At 45.9% G+C, this 24,314-nt stretch overlaps 1 protein-coding gene across 10 annotated transcripts in view; it reads left to right on the forward strand.

Moving 5' to 3' along the window:
• Window positions 1–24,314, forward strand: part of ANK2 (ankyrin 2) — a 939,290-nt gene that overhangs the window by 551,196 nt on the left and 363,780 nt on the right. For 3 of the 10 annotated variants that reach the window (XM_063920154.1, XM_063920171.1, XM_063920172.1), the window contains exon 1: window positions 9,379–9,527. The exons of the other annotated variants lie outside the window; for them this stretch is intronic. In XM_063920154.1, coding sequence (XP_063776224.1) covers window positions 9,399–9,527 — 129 coding nt within the window. In that variant the 5' untranslated portion in view covers window positions 9,379–9,398. Of the gene's footprint in view, window positions 1–9,378; window positions 9,528–24,314 lie in introns of those variants that run through there. 10 annotated transcript variants of the gene reach the window in all.

A 24,314-nucleotide genomic window follows, 5' to 3' on the forward strand; every position in this document is an offset into this window, starting at 1 on the left:
CTAATTCCTGTTGTATTTCACTTTCCTGTTGCCATACCTGTAAACAATCATAATGTCTAATCCTCTGCTTTGCAGATTTTATTAGACCTATCCTTCTTCTTAGATTTTGCAATATCTCAGGGTTCAAACTGCCTACCCGGGGAAACTGTTCCCCATCATCCTCTGTCATTCGTTCCCATTCTTTGCATAATACCTGGGTGTGTGATCCGTATTTTTCACACATTATATACCGTGCTGACCCTTTGGGCCAACAAATACCAACGTGAACCCTTGTTGGACGTCCCTTCTTTGAGCAATTGGCCCCCATTGTTTGTAGATATTGCTGTCTCAGCGAATTCTTACAAAACAAACCAAGTTGCCCGCGGTAAGGCGACGGTGAAAGTTCAACTAGTGCCTTCAATCACTTTACGCCCCAATTGGCCAATACGAGTTCCAGCAATGTGCCCACCACTGGTCGTACCCAATTCGCGGGATCTTTTTGTAACCTCTATTTACTGGGGCGTGTGGGAGTATGCTACCCTCCCCAGTAAGTATTGGTTGTTGGAGATTTCCTGAGTGAACAGCAAAACTCCCTTAAAATAACAAAAAGCTACACAAATCACGTTAGAATGTACAAATAGCGTTTATGATCCCACAGTAAATTTTAATGGGTATCAAGGTAACAAACTAATGCACACAATTACGTGCGGTCCAGTCGCACTGCGCATAAGTAACTTAATATTTATACGCTGTACGACCAACGGAATCGCTTGTTTAGGCTGCGAAACCCTTCAGCCGGAGCTCAACTTATCTATATGGGTACTACGCAAAACCCCCCGGGCTGCGCTTAAACCTTCGCAGTCCTTTTGTCTGCGGATACTACTTGCTCCTTTTACCTTGTATAATGTTAACACGGGCAAGCCAGTCCCACGCCACCAACTGTCCACTCACCTGATGTGGTCTCCGACGGGATCCCGATTTCTGGGTTCACAAAATAATACCTTTATTTACACACTCACTCCTGTTCATTCATATACACTCTAATCTTTCTGTACAGAAATTCCTTTCATACAGGCAGTAGTCCAATCCCAGAGGAGTTGCAACTAGAGAAGGATCTATTAGCTTAAAATTTTGGACACTGAGATTGATTTTGCGCTATTATCGCGTTGCCTCCGTATCGCCTACTAAAACAATACTACCGTGTGATTTGTATTATGTGGGCGTACCCAGACGCTCCGTTGCGTAATATACGCTCCGTGCATCGGCCCTTGCGTCGCATACGCTAGTCCCGCCCTTTGTTAGAGATACGTGTACGCAAGCCAGGTATATCCACAGAAATACAACTAACACGTTTATATCAATGTAGATGATCTTTAACTGTAATCATCTACTGAACACCACACAGATCTTTCCTTGTATCTTTAGGTAAAGCCGTGTGCGTGTTTTACAAATTACCCCTTAACGTATTATTTTTTACTTTTAACTACCAATAGCAACAAATCTTTCTCAGCACGTTATCAATTATAAATGGCAAACAGGAAGGTGAGATGTGAAAATACACGAATGAAAAGAAATACGGGTGTGTGCGTGCGTGCGTGTGTACGCAAAACAGTTTTAAAAGATAATAGCGTATTGTTCTTACCTTCCTACCTTCCGGTTCCGGATTCCACCCCAGCACTCCTACAGCGTAGCGTAACAGACGCTTATCCAGTCAGCACCACTGTATCCCTCACCACCAATACGGATACGAAGGGATACTGCCTTCCTGCCCTTGCTGACAGATAAAGTCTGTGTTCGCTAGTGCGGATATGTGGAGGATGGACGAGGCCCCAATTGATAATGCCGATTTATTACCTTATAAAATTCAATATATATGGGTAAGAGACTCAGTATGCAATTGGCGTATGGGGTACCGTAAGGGTACGCACTTAGCGTAGCAGACGATTAGCCGTGGTCGAGACGCACATGCGGCACGCTCGCTCACAGCTTAACGCTTGGTGTCGAGCACGCTATAGGCGGCCGACTACCGTAATGCTATGCAAACAGCGTAGCGGACGCTCGTGACCGCGAGGGGAACACGAGCGGCGCAGACGCTCACGGGATGACACTCAGTAAACCTTGTATGCAACAAACTGAAAGATTGAGTTTGTACTGTAAACCTTACTAATGAAATACTGTAGCGATATAACGCTGCTTAACCTTGCTAATATAAAAGCTGCTTGAGCGATTGAGACGCTCCGATTACCCTCAGCAATGTAATAAACACACAATACCTTGCTAAGGTTCCAACACCTTTACTAACAATATTTAGCTAAGTAAAAAGGGGAAAACAGTTAACAGTTCATACACTACAGGCTAACATAAATATCTAACAGAATAACTACACGTGAATATACAATAGCGGCACAATCGCTAACACAAATACATAGATTAAGAATGAACGGCTAACATTACATGGGTAACAAAGTGGCCACAGAGAAACATACCATACGGGGAACACTCGCTAGCGCAAACGGATCCAGTCCTCCAATTATCAGAGATAAATGTTGATGAGAGAGAGTACTGGCCGGTCTGGGGACAGTGACCCTTATATACACAATATACAGTGCACTACAAAGGGTCCTACAATCTTATTGTTCATTGGACACAGGAATGTCTCTCCGCATTAAAACAAAAGGTCATAGGTTGGTTTGAACAGGTGGACTGTGACTATATCGAACTGCTCAGGTGGGAGGGAATCTCAGGATTCTCGCCGCATGGATAATGAACCGCAAATATAGTAAATGTCCAGAAACTACTAATAGACATAACTATACGCAGGAGCGATTAATCTTTACCTAACCAGCACCGTATTGTTTCTAATAAAATGTTCTTTAGTTAGGTACCAAACACCACTGCTCAAACCCTGTCTGACCCTTCGTATCATACAAAGAGGAATTCCTCTGTCCAGCGACCAGTTCCAATAAACAAACTTACAGTTATTATTAAGGGGAACATTACCTATAAAACATACTATTTGGATTTACTATGTAACGATTGAGTCGCCCGCTAGACGCACACAAACTCTACCGTAAATGCACATACCACGCGCTCAAGCGCATGTCCGTGGAGGCGCCGTCACGCAACTGCGAATATGTGCACGCACGGGAGAGAATGTGTACGTGCAGCGGGCAAGCGCATGGGGTGAATATATGGCAACGTGTAGCATGATATTTTTCCGACTTTGACAGTGTGTGTGTGTGTGTGTGTGTGTGTGTTTATTTGTTTATTTTGATTCTATAATAGTATTGGCCTTGGCTATGCCCTCAGCTGTTATTTTTGTTAAAACAATTAATCTTTCTTTGCAAGCAGATTATCTGCTTGATGCACCAAAGAGTTTGTCCTCTCCTACTGGAAATGAAAAATGTATACGACGCAGTAAAGGGCCTGGTAACAGGGATACCCACACTTAATAGTCAGAACGCCAGCTGGCCAGCCCAGTCGTTCTATCAGCTTAATTCTCTTTGTGCAGTCACAACACACCCTGCTGATAATTATAGACACAAGTGCGGCCAGGCAGCAGGAAAACCTTTTAACTATTTTGTGCGATTGATTTTACACACTTTTCCACTCACAATACAGAATTAGTTATTTGCATAAAACAACATAAGCAAAGTACCAAATTCTATGTTATGGGGTCCCTTTTACTTTTACTGTAAATGAAAAGTTTATTACTTTTGCTATTTAAATACATATAACAGAAAATAATTTAAAACAGAAAATACTCATAAGAGTAACCTATTATTCCCTTTAAGTCTCTACTTAATTGTTGTATAAACATTACGTATAGTAACTGTAAACCTTGCTTGGCACACTGAGATGTATTTGCTGAATTGGGGCCACCCCCTATCCCTGCTGCCAATGGTACCAACTTTCCGAAGATATCACCTGAAAGTTGGTGCTGCTGGCAGTAGTTATATTGGGGTAGTGGAACATTGCATGGCACATAGTGGGGACTGCTGTGGATGCAAGCCTCCCCGTTGACAACCTGTATGTACCACACGCCCTCCACCCATTATAAATATGCTATCAGTGGCACAGTGAATGCTTATAAAAAAAAAAAAAAACAATAAAAAAAACTAGGGATCTGTTAATCATGGGGAGAAGATACCTAAATCCAGTGGAAACAGTGGAAAGAGGTGCTTTCGCCAAAGATAGAGCTTCTCCCTATTTAATAAGCGTTTACAGCCCATGAAAACTTTGCATTGGGAAGCCTAGTTAAGAAGGATTTCGGTGGAACTGAAATGTCCCTGATGCAGTATCACTGGACTTATATGGCAGTATTACTGGACTTATATGGCAGTACCACTTGACTTATACGGCAGTACCATTGGACTTATACGGCAGTATCACTGGACTTGTATGGCAGTATCACTGGACTGGATTTATATGGCAGTACCACTGGACTTATACGGCAGTATCACTGGATTTATATGGCAATACCACTGGAATTCTACGGCAGCACCACTGGACTGGATTTATACAGCAGTACCACTGGACTTATACGGCAGCACCACTGCACTGGACTGGACTTAAACAGCAGCACTGGACATATGGCAGCAGAGGACACCACCACTGTGAGTGGACTGATGCAGCACAGGACACCACCACTGGACTGATGTAGGACAACACAGCACCACTGCAATGGACTGGACTTACACAGCAGCACTGGACATATGGCAGCAGAGGTCACCACCACTGTGACTGGACTGATGCAGCACAAAACACCACCACTGGACTGATGCAGCACAAGACAACACTGGAATAACACATAAGACAGAGCAGGTCGCCAAACCACTTTCCCGCACAGACAGACACTGAGGAGAGAGACATGTCCTCTCGCTACACTCTTCAGAACTGGAGTGAAAAGGGCGGCTATGCGCGTATCCTTATAGGGAATCCAAAACCCACGAAAATCTGACAGCGGGATGATGACGTTTTGCCTCGTTCTGGTTACCGAGTCTGTTGGGAATTCCCGAGCCGGACTCGGATCCGGGCTCGGGACGTGATGTTCGGGGGGAGAGGGGGGGGGGGGGGGGTCGGTTCTCAGAGCCCACTCATCTCTAATAAAAATATTTTTTTTTTCTAACCTTATCTGGTACTATATAAATACTGTTAATTAATCTGTGCTAGGCTGCACGTGTTCATTTCTGGCACGCGCCTCTAAATATTTGACTTTCCGGTTTACAGTAGCTCGGAAGACTGTATAATGTCCACCTAAATACAATACAGTAGGCAATGTACTTGTATTATCAGATTACTGGTGATTCCGGTTATCCACTCATTTACCTCGTATAATCGGGGTTCTACTGTATTCGAAAATTGTTTAAATAACTGTAGTTGCCACAGTTAGCTAGTAGTGTAAGATTTAAACAGCTTGAAACGGCCCACACTTTTGCCACAAGGAATATGCATCTTTAATAATGCTAACGCTACATCATTTAATATGACATTATTTTTCATAAAGCATTTCTAACAATTCATAGAAGTTAATTTCCACTTTAGCCTCTTCGGTGCAACCTTCCGTTTCTATGTAATTGTGCAACACATTTTATCTACATTCCAATAAAGTTGCATTAGGGGACACATTTTGCAGTTAAATAGGGAATGTGTTAATAAAGAACTTAAATCATCTAACTGTGTGAGATTCAGCACTGAGAATTCCAGCTGTGTACTATGATGCCCTCTTTAATTCACTAACTTGCATCAGCGATAAAAGTAGTGTACAGAAAACGGAAAGTCAGTGAGAAACACCAAGCATGCTAAAAAACCAGGGCTTCTACACAAGTGTAGCTCATTTCCTATAACATATGACATCCCAGCATGCTCGGTGTATAGAAAATGCTGGTTGCATTCTAATTATGGCTAGCATCGTTGCAAGTGGGGACCTCTGTGTCTTAGGAACATGGGTGATCGTTGAGGGCTTTTTGGCAGGAAGTTCTCAAATGGACAAGTGCATATGAAGTGTCACCCTATAGAACTCCACATCCCTCGGTGTCTGTTTCCTTACTCCGCAACGCCCTTTGCCGCCCTGCAACCGCCTCTACCTGTCAATCAGGCAGAGGCGATCGCACAAGTGAGATGCCGGCGCATCTCACTGTGTGCGCATGTGCAGTGCGGCATCTGCACGTGCACACACTACACCGAGCATCAGACTGCGAACGTTGCCGCTGCAGCTTTCCAGTCTGAATTAGGCTCTGAATGACCATCTCCACAAGATGTTGCAGCATTTCTTTCTACAAATGGTAGAGAGGTGTCTTTCTAGATAAAACAAAGAAAAACATCCTCAGTGCACTTGTGGTCAGCAAATGGTTTGATGATCATGACATTGATGTTATCCATTTGTTAAGGATTTCTCAACAATGTCTGAGCCTGCATTTTTCATTGGGAACCCAGTGCCCTCTATAGAGGTTAAATGGCAGAGTGTCTGTCTGCACCAGGAAGGCAGGTGTCTGTCTGCACCATCTTGGGTCATTTTCTTTGCTTTATAAGATATGAGTATGCTTTGTGCAATCAGGCTTCCTCCACCCAAAACAGTAAGAGACCTGTTGAAGATAGAAGAAATGATGCATGAGTGAGTGCAGTGACTTGAAAGGTCAGTTGGACTGTTAGGGGGATATTGCCCATAGCAACCAATCAGAGTGTACTTTTCATTTACTGTATGTAGCACCTTCTAGAAGATAATAGATAGAATCTGATTGGTTTCTATGGGCAACATCTTCACTTCTATAAACCAGCACCTTAGTGACAGTATATACATCATAGAGTAGAGAACACGCACAAGATAGCTTCCCCTATCCCTCACACATCTCCTGCTGTATATGTCGAATGGAGTTTGGCCAGGACTTTGCATAACGCATAAGCAGCGCTTTAAATTGTGTGCTATTTGCCATGCACACAGGTTATGAGGGAAACCCCACTTTTTTGTTAGCTTTGTAGCACAACATGCACTGTTTGTTAAAAGCAGTATATAACACCAGTGGATCTTGTAACAGGTTCACGTTAAATTCTGCACCTTCTACACTAATGAAACGGATACAAACAGCCGTCATGAGTAGCGGTGCTCCTGCTGCGCATACATGGAAGGAGGAGGCAGCAGGGCTAAATTGATGTTGATAGCGAGAGCACAGTTATAGGTGCTGTAGTCTTTGGAGTCAGCGGGCACATGCGTATGCACGCGTCCGCTGTGTATTGTACTATTAATGATACGTTCTGCGCAAGGTAAAGCTGCAGAATACAGCAAAGTTGCAACTGGACACATCTGTATGTGGTTATTCCCTTTACTTAAAAGAGATATTTTCCAAGCAGTGTGAAAGTGTGCAAAAGAGAGTATGGGTCTTTTCAGAGTTGGACGAAAACTTGAGTTGCGGCTTTTTACGGCCTCAGCTTACACTTTTTTTGTGCGCATATGCCTCTTTTTGCACAGTGAGATTTGTCATTTGTACATGTGACTGTATGGCTAAGGAACCGGGAAGCGGTCGTAATACCGAGCCTGGCATCCTGACTGTTTGAAATGGCAACAGGAGTGTAGGAGGCAACTAAGACTAATTCTCTCCCTCCCCCTTCCTCCCCGCAGACTAAACTAACCCTCGGTTCCCGCAGGCTAACACTAACGCCTCTTCTCCACAGCCTAACCCTAAACCTCCCTCTCCACAGGCTAAACCTAACCCCCCCCCCCCCCCGCAGTCTATCCCTAACCTCCCTGGGATACTTACGTTCGTGATCCCAGCTGTCGGGATGCCAGCGTTGATATTCTGACAGATGTCGCGATTCCGGCACCAGCAGTCTCACTGTCGCTCGGGATCCCATGTACATTCCATCTGCACTATGCGACCAATAAATGAAATTAATTTTGCACACAGTGATGGAATGCCTCCAGACGTATGCCAGCCATGTGACCCATGTACGTGAAGGGGAGGGGCCACAGTTGCAGATCTATACAACTCTGAATTGATTGCAAAAATTAAACTTTTTTCAGATGCATTTTACGATCCCATCTATGTCCAACTCTGCCAGTTAGCACCAGTGAGCTCACAATTAGATCTTTTGCACGGATTCAGTATGATTTTCCGGCAGACAGGATCCCGTCTGTCAATATCCGGAAAGCAGCATACCACCCGCCAGAATGCCGGCAGCGGGGCGAGCGCTAAGAGTCCCCTTGCAGGCTCGGAGGCTTGCTGCACTCGAGTGGGAATAGTCCTGTTGCGCTGGGATTCCCGGCTGGCGGCATTGTCGGCTGTTGATACTCTGGCGTTGGGATCCTGACCACCAGGATCCTGACAGCTGACAAATTAAAAGCATCCCCTTTGCACCATCTTTACATTATCCCATTTGTGGAATGTTAGGAATTTTAATAGAGAATACTGAATTGAGATACTGCTTTACATTTTAATGATCACCATTATGAAACACTTTTAGCTACAGTAAGTAACACTAAAGATTTAGTTGTGTCTCAATGTCTTTGCCATAAGTAGAGAAGGTGAAAGTTAATGAGCTGCTGGTCTGGTTTGCACTGTGATGGAAATGTATGCTTCCAGCAGGAATTTCCTGGCTGTGTTCTCTGGTTACTGTATGCAGACTCACACATGTTTTCAGCGAATTTCTACAGATGAAGACATGAATATTCTGAAAGCTCTTATTGCTCGTTCACCCATGCATTTTAATGGTGTTAGTCAGGAGCAGGTAAACCAGACACAGCCAAGCCAGTTTCAAATATGAGCCGTAATAATGTAATTAAATGAAAAAACAGAAGCATAAGGACAGAGGGAAGGAAATAAGTCATGTGCTCAATCCGAGGCAGTGCTAGCAGCAGCAGCAACAGCAAGTCATTAAGCCAGACTGCACCATTTTTATTCTTATTCTGCGATGAGGTGCTTGTGGAATTTAAAAGAGTCCATCCACCCCCACTGACTTAACAGAGGTGGCTTCTTCCTGGCTGTAGTCAGAGGACGCAGGCTGCATGGAAAGGTCCCAGAAGACCTTTCTGGTTTGGTGAGGAGTTAACGGATGGTCTGTCAGCTGGTCTGATGCTTGCGTTTATTTACAGTCAATGAAATTCTGTGACGCTTCCAGCATGAAAGATTTGATGCTGTAATCTTTTTATCTTATTTTTTTTCTATTTCTTCTGATTGACACCTGCTATGAGTTAGGAGTAATTGTTTCTGTGTTCCATGGGCATTGAAAGGCTCTCACATCTGATGGGTCCTGCAGCATATGGACACAAGCTGTAATTTATCTCTGCATTGGAGGATTACAGTGGAAAGTTCTGGCTGACAGCCACAGACTTAGTGGGAGAAAAAAAAAACCAACAACCAACAACTGGATTTTTATTCTTGTGGTAGAAGCTGAGTCCTTGAAGCTGGTGCTTGTATCTTTTCAAAATGGCTCATGCTGCTGCTTCTATTAAAAAAGTACGGGAGCTGGAACTGCTAACCGTGGATGACAAAGAGAAAGAGAGGGAAAAGAAAAGGCGTAAGATCCCTAGGGATCGAATAGATCGAAAACGTAAGGTATGAAGACTGCACTCCCCCTATTCAGCCAGTCTGCAGCTCATGATCACAAATGTGCATACAATTACCAAGGGGCACCAGTCTCATTCACCTCCCTGATTAGCTACGCCCGTCTGCTGTCCGTGTCTTCCATAGTCTCTCCCTGGCTGTTCATCCATCCTATCATGCATCTTTTGTCATGTACAGTACATAGGGATAAGGGCTTGTCTTGTAACTAAGCAGTGAAAGCAGGCTGTTGTAAGGAGAGCTGAATGTGTAGATTAATATGTAGGGGTTGCTGTATTTCAATCTGTTGCTGAATGTAACAACTGTAGGGATGTGTCCTGTACACCTCCCTCTCAGGGATGCAGAGATTCCCTGCATCAGTGAATCCTCTGTGCAGACCCCACCTTCCTCATGTTTGATCATATCAGCTGGGCATTAGGTGATTGCAGAACAGCTGTGGGATACAGTATAGCACGTCCTGTACTAAAACACATAATGCAGATACAGGTGCAACGTTATGTTGTTTTTTTTTTACCGAAGATTTCTGTGACCCCTCCTCAGCACAGCTCATGTGACAATCATCCTAATTCGAAGGCACAAGAATGAGATATACTTGTTTAGGTTACAAAATCATGTCTATGTATTTCAGAGATTCTTTCTGTTCACGAGGTTCACGGCACAAGCAAATAAACATGTAAACTATGATGCAAAATTCTATGTGTGTTATGTAGAAATGTATCTGTATTGCTTGACAAAGGTGTATGTATAATGGTAAAGCTGTAGTGTGCAGTGCCAACAGCTGTGCATATTACTGAAATGCTAGAACAGGCGTTCCCGACAGTTCAGGGCTCCAGGTTTTAGTTATATTCAGGTTTGAGCACAGGTGATTTAATTAGTACCTCGGTTATTTGACCATCTGTGCTGAAGCCTGGATATCACTAAAACCAGCGCTCTTACAGGTTAATCCAATTAGCTGTGAATCTTCGCGGCAGGGGCCGCACTTTGCGGCGGGCTGAATCTGCCCAAAACCTGCTCGCCATCCCATAGAAGTCCGAGCAATTTTATGCGAATTGGGGCTGGTTCGAGCCCGCGAAGGCTGCGAGATCGGGTGCCGTTGCCAGCGTTTAAATGCCGTTGCAACGGCACTTTGCACCGTTCGCAGCTAATTGAATTGAACCCTTAGTGTGCCTTGAGGACCAAGGCTGGGAATGGTTGTGCTAGAGTCTTTTACTAGATGAATGGTGTGGCATCAGCAGGCAATAATCTATTATTTATCTGAAGTAGAGATATTTTTCTACTTATCATAATCTTGCTGTGATTTTCATATTTATGGATGTGTATTTGATATATATTGTATATATGCCCAATTATATATGTGCACATTTTTTATAGACTGTACCTAAATTCTGCAACAAGCATCACAAGAAAGATAGATGGTGAGCATTGATTACCTCCATCTCAAGGTGGCGTAAGAATGCTCTCATTTTTGCATGGCAGACAAACTCTGTCCATCTATTTGAGAACATCTACACAGTATCTATCCCAGCTTGTATTACTGTTTGGTCCTGCAAAGGGGATCAGTACGTATTACCGCCAGATGGAATCCCGGCAGTCAGAATACCGACACCGGGAACCCGACCGGCACAATCCCGACAGGGGGGCGAGCGCAATGTAGCCTCTTGCGGGCTCGCTGCACTCGCCACGCTGCGGGCACACTAATTTATTCTCCCTCTATGGGTGTCGTGGACACCCACAGAGGAAGAATATGTCGGGATTGTGCCGGTCGGGATCCCGGTGTCGGTATTCCAACCGCCGTGTTTCCGTCTGGCGGGATCTTAACCACATCCCCTGCAAAGATTAGTCTTGTTTTTGCAGCTCTGTGCATAATCAGGGGCATTATGCTTATTCAAGTCCTACTGGGCAAGTATTTGGTCCTCCCTTTGTTTGCTCGATTTTGCCTACCTATGTGCGATAAGTAAAACAGGTGTAATGCTGGATACACATTAAACGATGTGTACCCAGCATGGCCCTCACTGGCGACATGCAGGAGCATTCATCGTCCACGATATAGTGCATACACACTAGATGATATCATGACCGATGTGTCGGAATACGGCACATCATCCATGTTATCGTCTAGTGTGTACCCAGCTTAAGAGTAAATTGCATTATGCCATCACTTTCAGGGGCAAACAGGATTTTCAGAAGGGGATTTCCAAATGTATTAATTTTAGGGGCTCATATAAAATAAAGGATATGTAATACATCACACACACATACAGGGCCAGCAATCACAATAAGCCGTTAGATGCAGCAGTAAGGCCCTTGACATATATGTATATATTGGCTGTAGGGGAGAAAGCCTAAAAACGAACTTTCTGTATAAAACACGTTTATCTCAAAAATAACATTTATGAGTGGTCAGAAAAAAGGTTACCTTTACCAAGCTCAGCTACTCTGTCTTGCCCCTTATACTGCATGTGGTGGCCACAGCTCTTGTAAGATAATATTATTTACTACTACTACCCTTGTGGTCATGATTTTAACTGCTGGCCAGGGTGGGAGGGAGTTTCCAGGCAACTGGAAACCCCCTTTGTGTTTGTCTCTGACAAAGCCAAACTATTAACTTTATTAAAATATTAAGATTGCAAATCATGTTGAAAATTTTGCAGAAATGTGTTATACAATTATTTTGATGCTATGTATTTATTTTTGCTTCTGCTGCTGAAACACGCATACCATACATTACATGAGGTCCCTTGTGTCCTGTATGTGTCGCTTTTTTTTTTATTACAAAGCCCAGTGTCCTATTTCTAAGAATGCAAAGGCATCTTTTTATCAGCATTGATTCAAATTGTATTGCAGTACCCTCTACCACTGGGAATTTATACACAACTAATCAAAAATATTGTGTGCAATATATAGTAGAAGCTATATATGTACTCACTGTCTTTGGTTTCATTTTCTTACAGTACAATGGTGTCCCTTTTAGAGGTAACTTAAGGGGGTACACACAGGGAGATGTGTGTTGAGCGATCTATCACAGAACGCTTATCACACATCTTTCCCCCCACTCAGCACACAGAGCGATGTGTGCTGAGCGAGGAAGGGGTGGGCGCCGGCGGGCGCTCACTTCACCCAGCAGTGAACTGTGCAATGTAACTAGATTGTGCCTGCATGCAGGCCAATAGCAACGTGCGGTTCTATTGTTATAGGGCATACACAAGGACAGATCCGTACTTAATTTCTAAGCATTACAGTACATGTCTCTGTATGTACCCCCCTATATGCAGTGGAGGTAGACTGACCTCAGCCATTATGAAATAAAAAAAAACCCTACATCGGTTTTCTTGATTATGCCGCCATCTTTACTGTATTCACTAAGAACAGACTTAGGGGAACATGTACTAAGCAGTGATAAAAGTGGAGAAGTGAGCCAGTGGAGAAGTTGCCCATGGTAACCAATCAGCTGCTCTGTATAGTTTTATAATATGCAAATTATAAATGTTACGTCAGTACTGATTGGTTGCCATGAGCAACTTCTCTACTGGCTCACTTCTCCACTTTTATCACCGCTTCGTACATTAGGCACTGTGCATTCAGCCATTTAATAAGTCTTCCTCCCTGCCTTTGCCATGAAAAGCAGGATCTACCTTACCCTGTCCCTGTTTTGTTGTACACAATAGAAGGATGGATATGTGCTCTTCAACAGCATCCCTGTAGAAGTATGTGTGCCTCCCAGTGGCGGATATCCTGGAGACAATGGAAGCATTGGCCTCCGTGCGCCAGCTACCAAGGGGGCACATTCAAATCTAGCTATAGCTGCTGCCTGTGCCCTGTTGATCACTGCAGGCAGCAGTTATAGATTTCTCTGTGAGGACCGGGGAGCAGGTGACGCTTGCCGGTGGTGCAATAAAGTATTTTTTATTATGACACAGCGCGTGTAAAGTCATGTCGCACTGCTACAAAACAAGAGCAGCAGTGTGAAGAGGAGCAACACCAAGAAGTCAACTAAGAAGGTAATTGTGGGCTTCAGCCGTGAGGGAATTAGGAGCTGGAGCTGAAGAGACAGAAGCGGGCTGGCTAGAGTGACAGAAGGGTGCTTGCTGGAGAGACACTGGGTGGGGGGCTGAAGAGACAGATGGGGGCCGGGTGAAGAGACACTGGGTGTGGAAGCGACAGAAGGAGGCTTGCTGAAGAGACACTGGGGGAGAGGGGGGGGGGGGGGGAGCGAGGCTGGAGAGACATAAGTGGTCTGTCTGAAGAGGGACTGGGGGTCTGGAGCTGCAGAAATACAGTGGAGTGAGGCTGGAGAGCCACAAGGGGGGATGAGGTAGAAAAGTACTGGGGGGGTGTGGCTGAAGACTTATGCACAGCTGGCAGGATTACTGGCTCATTACTTCCTCCTCAGCTGTGCTACTGTTCGTGTGCAGACGGAGGGGCTAGGGGGTACCTCTATTTTGCACCTGGCATGAAGTTACGCTCCCAACACTTCTGTCTATTCTCTGTTCTCATATCAAAAACAGAATGGAGGACACTCTAAATTTATTAATGGTGGTGTGTATATCACCTACACACTGGTAACATGGAAACGGGACAGTGTTATTCTAAACTAAGGCCTTTTCTTGTGTCCTGCACAACACTGCTATGTACATTATATTGGGTAATAATTATAATTAAAGGCACTAATAAACATGACAAAAACATCTTTTCAAACTGAAAAAGAAGAAAGAAATCCTCAGGTTTCATTATTGGTTGGTGGTGTTCTATCTAATCTTAATGCAACCAAAAGATATACGGGTACAAGAACATCACTTATAATGGATAAAAAAAATGCTCCTTTTTTTGCCTGCTACCGCAGTGAAGCAGGAGCCGGTTACTGCAAATTTTACTAAAAACTGACCCACTGAGGAGAGTGAACATTAAATGTCCGTACACACTAGACGATATTGTGTATGTTGTGCCCGATGCAGACACATCGGTCACAATATCATCCAGTGTGTATGCATTAGGATGCTGAGATGCACGCTCCTGCATTGCCAACGAGGGCCTTACCCCCCGCGCGTCATCTATTGCTGCCGGCATCCTCAAGTGTGTATGCTGGCATCCCCATCGCTGGTGACATTGCATCGTTTGAGAGTTGTCTAGTGTGTACATAGCATAGGGCCAGCTAAATATTAGAACCAGGTGATGGGACCCTGCACGTCTTAAGTCTAAAGCTGGCTATACACTGGAGGGATGTCACTTCAAAACACAGTTTTGGAGTGACATATTGCTTACATCGTTCAGTGTATACCCAGGATTGCGCGCTCCCACGGTCAAATATAAGCGTTGGTATTAGTACATATGTACCATATGCTTGATTATTGATGCCAGTGACTATAATTATTATGGATATTAATGAGGCGCCTTGGTGAAAAATATTTATAATTCAATAATACGTTCACTGGGTAAGCCTGTATATAAGTATTATAATTAGACAGGTTGTACTTAATCCCAGGGGGGTGATCACTCAATGTGTCCTCTCCATATTAGAGGTGATTTAGGAATGGTACAGACCCTCCAACATGACCCGCCCCACTAGGTACAAAATGCTCTGTTTCTGGACTTCCCTCTTAATTTATGATTTCCATCACCTGTGTTGAACTAGTTTAATGATAAGAAAGCTTTTTCTTCACAGGTGTTTGCAATAATAAATTAAGAGGGAAGTCCAGAAACGGAACATTTTGTACCTAGTGGGGTGGGTCATGTTGGAGGGTATGATGGTATGATCTAAGACAGAGTAAAATGTTGCCTATATCGGTTTTTAAACACCTTCTGCTCTATATTTAGGCGGTGGTGCCACCAAAAGGCATTTGATTCAGAAGTTTTTAGCCTCTTGCACCTAGCAAGAGCCTGTGGGTATGTGATGTAAGGCTACTTAGTTTGTAGAGAATTCTTATATAGAAAGAAGGTAGAAATGTTTTATAACCCTGTGATGCAGGAGAAAAAGTTATTATGAAAAAAGGATTCAAAAGGATGAAAAAGATGAACAGTAGGTATCTCACTTCTGTATAGAGTATAGAGTATAGAGATATACAGTAGAATTGAAATGTGGAGTACATATGGAGGTATATGATGGTGCCTTGATGGTACCGCAACTTTACAGACCATAGAAGAATGTAAGGATTCAGTCAAAATGGTTAGTATCTCTTCCTCAGTGTTTCAGGTGCGGCACAATAATAATTGATGATAGAAATCAGCACCTGCTTAGTATCTCACTGTTTCCAATGCTGCAGAATGATTCAGGCAGCAAATCATTATTATCATCCAGGGGAAGGGGGGAGAAAAAGTATGAAAAAAATGCTTTATATAAATCAATATAATTTCTGAGTATTTAATCAGTATTTAAGATGATGCAAATTCACGATTGATAATGGGATTTTAACACATATCCCGCATCTTACTTCACAATAGGAATCAGAAGCAGCTAGGTATCTCACTGCTTATAATGTTGCAGAATGATAGGTGCTTAAGCAACAGGTCATTAGAGTAAACCAAAAGAAAGAAGAAGAAACAAAGTATAAAAATTACTTGATATACATCAATATAGTTTGTGCGTATTCCTCAGTGTTCAAAATGCTACAAAATCTCGATTGATAATTAGAGGTTTTAACACATACTGTATCTGGCATCACACTGTTTTAAATAGTACACAAAAACATATGGTTATGGAGGTAAGCATATAAGTTAAAGTGTATACAAATTATAGCCCACATGGGCGCTTATTGGACCGGTGTACTACTTCGGTGGGTGTGGGCTGCGCAGTCCCACTATTCCCACTATCGAAACGGACCGTTTCACCTATGAGTAGGCTTGTTCACTGGTGGGTGAATGTCAGGCGTACCTTTAAAGGGTTCACCTTTACCAAAGGTGTGTGTTACCTATGGTAAAAGTGAAGCCTTTAAAGGTACGCCTGACCTTCACCCCATTAGGGTTCCTCTGAGCAAGAGTATACCATTTAGGAGGATATTCCACATAAAGGGTGGTCTGCAGGACACACCTGACAGTGATCTATGAACACCTAAATAAAATACGACACATTTTATCACTACGCCCTTGGTCATCATTGTTTATTCACTGGTATAACATACAACTACTACCATTCCTATCATATACCCTCTTCTCCGTTTCCACCTCATAGTCCTCCACCCTTCCCAAACACCCCCCCCCCCCTATTTGAGTGCGCTGACCATACCCCTTGACAATATTGTACAGGAGTCCGGACACCTCCAGGTTTAGCAGCACCATACTTCCATTTTCCTCCCTTAGTGAGCGCAGTCTCCGCCCTCCCCCCATTGTTACCATTAGAATAAGTGCGAGTTTGATACCACAAATTTACTTGCACCTTATTACCTTTGGCCCGTTAAGTCACATGTACTGACTTTGCTTACAACATACAGAAACTAATAGCATTGTAAACAAGTCTCCACAATAATCAGCAGAGCCGGCCCGCCCGTTACACGGGGTACGCGCACAAGTAAGGCGCCACAGTGTAGAAGGCACTGGCAGCCTGGACCACGCTCCATCACGCTAGGGCAGGGGTGGACAAACAGTAGATCGCGGACATGCGACCAGTCGATCGCGATCCGCCGACCATCCACACGAGGAAAGGAGAGCGCGTCTCTCCTGCCTGCCACCCTACCCCTCAGTCTGGTCTCCAGCAGTGACGGCGGAGTATATAGCTCAAATCAGGTGCTGGTTCGTTAACCAATCAGAGCTCACGGACCGGCGCCTGATTTGAGATATACACGCTGCCGTCACCGCCGGAGACCAGACTGAGGGGCAGGGCGGCAGGCAGGAGAAGCGCGCGCTGCGCTCTCCACACACAGCAAAACGGTGAGCAGCACTATGGGGGCATATCTGGCACTGTGGGTACATGGCACAGTGGGGGCATATCTGGCACTGTGGGGGCATATCTGTATCTGGCACTGTAGGGTCATGTGGCACTGTGGGGTCATATCTGTATCTGGCACTGTGGCGTCATATGTGGCACTGTGGGGGCATATCTGGCATTGTGGGCACATGGCACTGTGTGGGGGCATATCTGTATCTGGCACTGTGGGGTCATATCTGGCACTGTGGGGGCATATGTGGCACTGTAGGGGCATAGCTAGCACTGTGGGCACATGGCACTGTGGAGGCATATCTGTATCTGGCACTGTGGGGTCATATGTGGCACTGTGGAGGCATATCTGGCACTGTGGGCACATGGCACTGTGGGGGCATATCTGTATCTGGCACTGTTGGGGCAAATTTGGCATTTTGGGCACATGGCACTGTGGGGGCATATATGTATCTGGCACTGTGGGGTCATATGTGGCACTGTGGGGGCATAGCTAGCACTGTGGGGGCATAGCTAGCACTGTGGGCACATGGCACTGTGGAGGCATATCTGTATCTGGCACTTTGGGGTCATATGTGGCACTGTGGAGGCATATCTGGCACATGGCACTGTGGGGGCATATCTGGCACTGTGGGGGCATATATGTATCTGGCACTGTGGGGTCATATGTGGCACTGTGGGGTCATATGTGGCACTGTGGGGGCATAGCTAGCACTGTGGGGGCATAGCTAGCACTGTGGGCACATGGCACTGTGGGGGCATATCTGTATCTGGCACTGGGGTCATATGTGGCACTGTGGAGGCATAGCTGGCACTGTGGAGGCATAGCTGGCACTGTGGGGGCATAGCTGGCACTGTGGGGGCATATCTGGCACATGGCACTGTGGGGTCATATCTGTATCTGGCACTGTGGGGTCATATCTGGCACTGCGGGGTCATATCTGGCACTGTGTGGGCATAGCTAGCACTGTGGGCACATGGCACTGTGGGGTCATATCTGTATCTGGCACTGTGGGGTCATATCTGTAGCTGGCACTGTGGGGGCATAGCTGGCACTGTGGGGGCATAGCTAGCACTGTGGGGGCATAGCTAGCACTATGGGCACATGGCACTGTGGGGGCATATGTGGCACTGTGGGGGCATATGTGGCACTGTGAGGTCATATGTGGCACTGTGGGCACATGGCACCCACTATCTCCCTGTCACCCACTATCTCCCTGTGACCCCAGCCTCCTCATTCACCCACTATTTCCATCACCTCTGCCACCCAGTCACGCACTTTCTCCCTGTCACTGACAATTTCCCTGGACCCCTGGGGGTACTATGGTGTGGCCACGCCCCTTCCTTGTGAGACCACACCTCTTTTAAAATTTGATCCCATCAAGGGGCGCTAAATTCTAAATTCGCTTACCAAAAAAATTAAGCTCGGGCCGGCCTTGATAATCAGTAACTTATAAAGACCAGACAATAAAATAAAGAGTGATCTTTTTACGCAAATATTTAAAACTTAAGACTGTCTATGGAAATTAGTGACAGTTACATATTTAGTAGGGTTCAGTAACTTATGGGGAAAAAGTAAAAAGCACTTACTGTTTTTGCTTTGAAACATTATAGAGTTGTGGTATTACAGATATTATTAAAATTGTCAAGATGTCTTAAATGACATAGAATGAAAATTCTCCAAAAGGAGATGTTTAATTTCTGTTCTCAAAATCATTTCTACCCATTTAATCCTAAAATGTCTGTCACTGCTTCAGATAGGCTTATTTGAAAATGATTTGCTGTTTTCTCAGTCAGTATAATTGTTGAAGGCAATATATTGAAGGCAGTAGTGTCTGATTTTGGAACTTATGTATGAACAGCTTGTCCTACAATAGTACAAATCGAGGATAACATATTAATTTGAGAATCAAGATTACCAAATGTTCAGACACCTTTTTATTCTTGAATATGTTGCCTTGTCTGATTCTGTGGGGCATTGCCAGATATTTGGCCGTGCGTTAGCACACATTTTAATTACAAAATGTAATGTGTGCAGCAAACAGGCGAGGGTTTGCGTATGTGTAGTGGCCACACAGCGCGTGCATGAACTTTCATAGTGTAATTGCATCCCTGAAGGAATGCGTTCGCTATGATTGACAGCGGGGATGGCGATGCGGCTTTATGGGGGAGTCCAGACTGTTTTAGGGCCCGCTGCGTGATCTCACATGCAGCTTCTGCGGAAAAAACATGGTGGCGGTGCACCTGCCTTTGCGGTCAGGATGTGCAGGCAGGGGACGACCCTAGTTGCTGTGATCGCGATCTAATTGCGATGCGATTGTAATTGGATAGCAATTGCAGCACTGGGCATGCTTCTCATGCTGGGAGGCCTTCAGCATAAGATTTTTTCAGTAGCATATTTTGCTATTTAGCTGAATTTGCTACTGATACTGAATTAGTCCCATTGTCTTATTGTAGCCTCAGACATACAGTCTCTAGTGTGGACAAAATGCCCACCTAAAGAAATAGTACAAACAGACCAAAACAATTGATGTAAAGTCTGGCCGCACTGTACACAACCAACCCTAGTCTGCTCAGCATAGGGTTGTATTCTCTAGAACAGGGGTTCCCAACCATGGACCTCAAGGCACACTAACAGTCCAAGTTTTAAGGATAGCCATACTTGAGCACAGGGGATTAGTTAGTACCTCATTTATTTAGATTTAACCACCTGTGCTCAAGAATGAATGCTACTAAAACCTGGACCATTAGTGTGCCATGGGGACCGAGGTTGGGAATAGCTGCCCTAGAGAGAAACATTCTCCAAAAGAAGAGAAGCAATAGGACACGAGGACATGCGCTGAGACTAGAGGGGGGGAGGTTCACGGGAAATATGAGGAAAAATTACTTCACAGAAAGGGTAGTGGTAGTGAACAAGTGGAATAGCCTCCCATCAGAGGTGGTAGAGGCTAAGACAGTAGAGCAGTTTAAACATGCATGGGATAGGCATAAGGATATCCTTACAAAAAAATAAGGATCACTTGGGATCAGTGCGAGATCCGGCCGGACGGGATCCTGGCGGTCAGAATACCGGGATCCCGATCGGCACAATCCCGACAGGGGGGCGAGCGCAATGCAGCCCATTGTGGGCTCGCTGTGCTCGCCACACTGCGGGCACGGTGCCTCGCTATGCTCGGCACACTAATTTATTCGCCCACAGAGGGATAATTTGTCGGGATTGTGCCAGTCGGGATCCCGGTGTCGGTATTCCGACCGGCGGGATATTGACCGCATCCCGATCAAATAAGGTTTGAGATAAAAATATGGTTAAAAAAAAAGGGGCAGACTAGATGGGCCAAGTGGTTCTTATCTGCCGTCAAATTCTATGTTTCTATGGATTGGATGACTGCCTTAGGATTAGCCCAAACAAAAATGCGGACCTCTCGTAAATTGCTAATAGCACGAGGGCTCTTTCCAGTTCCCACACTAGTCCGCCCCGCATGTCAGTGCCGGCATCCCCCCCTGCAGAAGTGCAAAGGCATCGCACAGCGGCAATGCCTTTGCACTTCAAGAGTCGCTCCCGACCAGTGCAGCTTTAGCGTGCTGGCCGGGAGCTATTCGTCGCTCCCCGGCCCGCAGCAGCTGCGTGTGACGTCACGCAGCCGCCGCGGCCCGCCCCCCAACAGTCCGGCCACGCCTGCGTTGGCCGGGCAGCGCTGCCGTCCAGCCCCCTCCCGCCCAGCGACCGCCTCTGCCTCAGAGGCGATCGCTAGGCAACGACGACTGGCATGCGCCGGCGCATTGCGGCGCTGGTGCATGTGCAGTTCCGACCCGATCGCTGCGAGAAACTGCAGCGAGCGATCGGGGCGGAATGATCCCCTATGTGGGCTGCTTTATTGCCAATTTAACCAAGCTCTGGAATGCCACTGTAGCCTTTAGGCTGCTTTTTGATGAAACCATCGGGAGAGGGTTCCGTTCACTTCTAACATATCACAGGAAAGGGATCCTTTCGGAGCACCTGTACCTGCATGTGTTTTTTAATATATTCTGATGAATGTTTATTTCTTAACGGGTACAAGATCAGATGATTAATAAATATGACCTTCGTTAGAAATTGCCTGCTATTTCATGCCCTCTCTTTTTTTCCAACAACATTATACAACATCATACTTGCCTACTCTCCCGGAATGGCCGGGAGGCTCCCGAAAATCGGGTGACCCTCCCGGCCCCCCGGAAGAGCAGGCAAGTCTCCCAATGTGAGGGTCCCCCCTGCCCGTCCGCCCACTTTGTGTGTAAAGTGGGCGGTCCAGGCAGTCGATGACGCGATTCTTGCTGAATCGCGTATCATAGCCACGCCCCCTGCAGTGTAATGCCGGTGATCGTGGCATTACAGAGCGGGGGCGTGGCTTAAAGGAGGGGTCACCGTAACCCCGCCCCTGTCCCGCCTCCGGCCCACCCCCTCCTTACGTCACAGCGCTCCCCGGCCCGCCTGTTGAGCCGACCTGGCTGCTCTCTCCCGCAGAGAGCAGCCAGAATGTCGGTAAGTATGTACAACATTATTATACCCTGCATGGCATTCACACCACTAAAGAAAAAGTGGGTAATTTAGACCTGATCATAGCAGCAAACTTGATAGAAGTTGGGCAAAACCATGGGGGTCATTCTGACCCGATCGCACGCTGCAGTTTATCGCAGCGGTGCGATCAGGTCAGAACTACGCATGCGCCGCAGTGCGCCGGCGCATGCCAGATGGCCTTCGGCTACGATTGACAGGCACAGGTGGTCGCCAGGCTGGGGGGGGGGATAGCGGGATGGCAGTATTTGCCCGCAGTTTCGTGGGTGCGGTCTTGCCAACGCAGGCGTGGCCAGACCGGGGGGGGGGGGTGCCCGCAGCGGCTGCGTGACGTCACACGCAGCCGCTGCAGGTCAGGGAGCGATGAGTAGCTCCCCGCCAGCACGCTAAAGCTGCGCCGGTCGGGAGCTACTCTTGAAGTGCAAAGGCATCGCCGCTGTGCGATGACTTTGCACTTCTGCGGGGGGGGGGGGCACTGACATGCGGGCGGGATAGCCCTGTGCTGGGCGTCCCCCCGCATGTCAGTGTGAATGATCGTAGCTGTGCTAAATTTAGCACAGCTACGATCATCTCTGAATGATCCCCAATGTGCACTGCAGGGGGGGGGGGGGGCAGATAAAACATGTGCAGAGAGAGTTAGATTTGGGTGGGTTATTTTGTTTCTGTGCAGGGTAAATACTGGCTGATTTATTTTTACACTGCAATTTAGATTTCAGTCCCATCCAAATCTAAGTCTCTCTGCACATGTTATATCTGTCCACTCTGCAGTGCACATGGGCCCTCATTCCGAGTTGTTCGCTCGCTAGCTGCTTTAGCAGCATTGCACGCGCTAAGCCGCCGCCCTCTGGGAGTGTATCTTAGCTTAGCAGAATTGCGAACGAAAGATTCGCAAAATTGCGAATAGAAATTTCTTATCAGTTTCTGAGTAGCTTGACACTTACTCTGCCACTGCGATCAGTTCAGTTAGTTTCGTTCCTGGTTTGACGTCACAAACACACCCAGCGTTCGCCCAGCCACTCCCCCTTTTCTCCAGCCACTCCCGCGTTTTTCCCAGAAACGGCAACGTTTTTTCACACACACCCATAAAACGGCCAGTTTCCGCCCAGAAACACCCACTTCCTGTCAATCACACTCCGATCACCAGAACGAAGAAAAATCCTCGTAATGCCGTGAGTAAAATACCTAACTTTTGAGTAAAATAACTAAGCGCATGCGCTCTGCGAACCATGCGCACTAAGCGATTAATCGCAATATAGAGAAAATCGGCAACGAGCGAACAACTCGTAATAAGGGCCATGGTTTTGCCCAACTGCTAACAAATTTGCTGCTACGATCAGGTCTGAATTACCTTCAAAGTCATGTGTGACAAAAAATAGGTAACAGCTTTATTTAACAAAGCTCAGGAAACAGTACTGCACAAGCCAGCTTCGGGTGAGGTATAATAGATAGACAGTGTCTAGTTAGACAGTCCATAGATAAACACCACATGTTAGACAGACAAAAGGTCGACAGGATCAAAAATAGACATGAAAAAAAGTAGACAGTACAAAAGGTAGGCAGGGTCAAAAGGTCGTCATGAAAATGGTCGACATAAAATAGGTAGACACCATTTTTTTGCTTTTTTGGGGTTTCTGTGGATAGTTTTGTCATCTGGGACCCCCAATTGTAGAAAAGCATCTGCTCATGGGGCATGCTTCGGGCTCGGAGGCTGCTGCGCTTGCCACAAGGTTTGTAACCAACTCTATGCCGATATGGATAGAGAAGGTATGAAAAAGTCCAAAACATGTCAAATATTTTATAAAACTGTGTCTACCTTTTTTATGTCGACCATCTTCATGTAGACCCTTTTACCCCATCTACGTTTTGGCCCTATCGACCTTTTGTACTGTCTACCTTTTTTCATGTCGACCTAATGTCTGTCTAACATACGGTGTCTATCTATTATCCGGATACTGTACTGTGAACCATTTGGGGGTGACCAAAAATTGATTAGTCACATGCCACTCGAGTGTCCCGATTCCAGCGGGACAGTCTCGCTTTTCGGACACTGTCCCACCTGTGGGTGATAGTGTCCCGCAGGCGTGAAGGGGAAGGGGGAGTGGAGAGCCTTTGATCACCCGCTGCTCTGCAAAGCAGCGAGTGATCTCTGAATACATGCCGTGTGCACGTGCACAGCATCTATTCAGTGCTGGGAGGTGAGCAGGGGGCTGCCCAGCTGCTCGGTAGCGCTGGGCACGCCCCCAAAAGGACTTATCCCTCCAAAACGGGTACACGTTTGCGAAACCCTGCCCACTGGGTAGAAGCCATGCCCCTCACGGCCGAGCCCCCTTCCCCCATTTCAGTGCGAGGGTCCCAACTCCCTTCT

The sequence above is a fragment of the Pseudophryne corroboree genome, chromosome 1 (assembly GCF_028390025.1).
Source record: "Pseudophryne corroboree isolate aPseCor3 chromosome 1, aPseCor3.hap2, whole genome shotgun sequence".
NCBI classification, from domain to species: Eukaryota; Metazoa; Chordata; class Amphibia; order Anura; family Myobatrachidae; genus Pseudophryne; species Pseudophryne corroboree.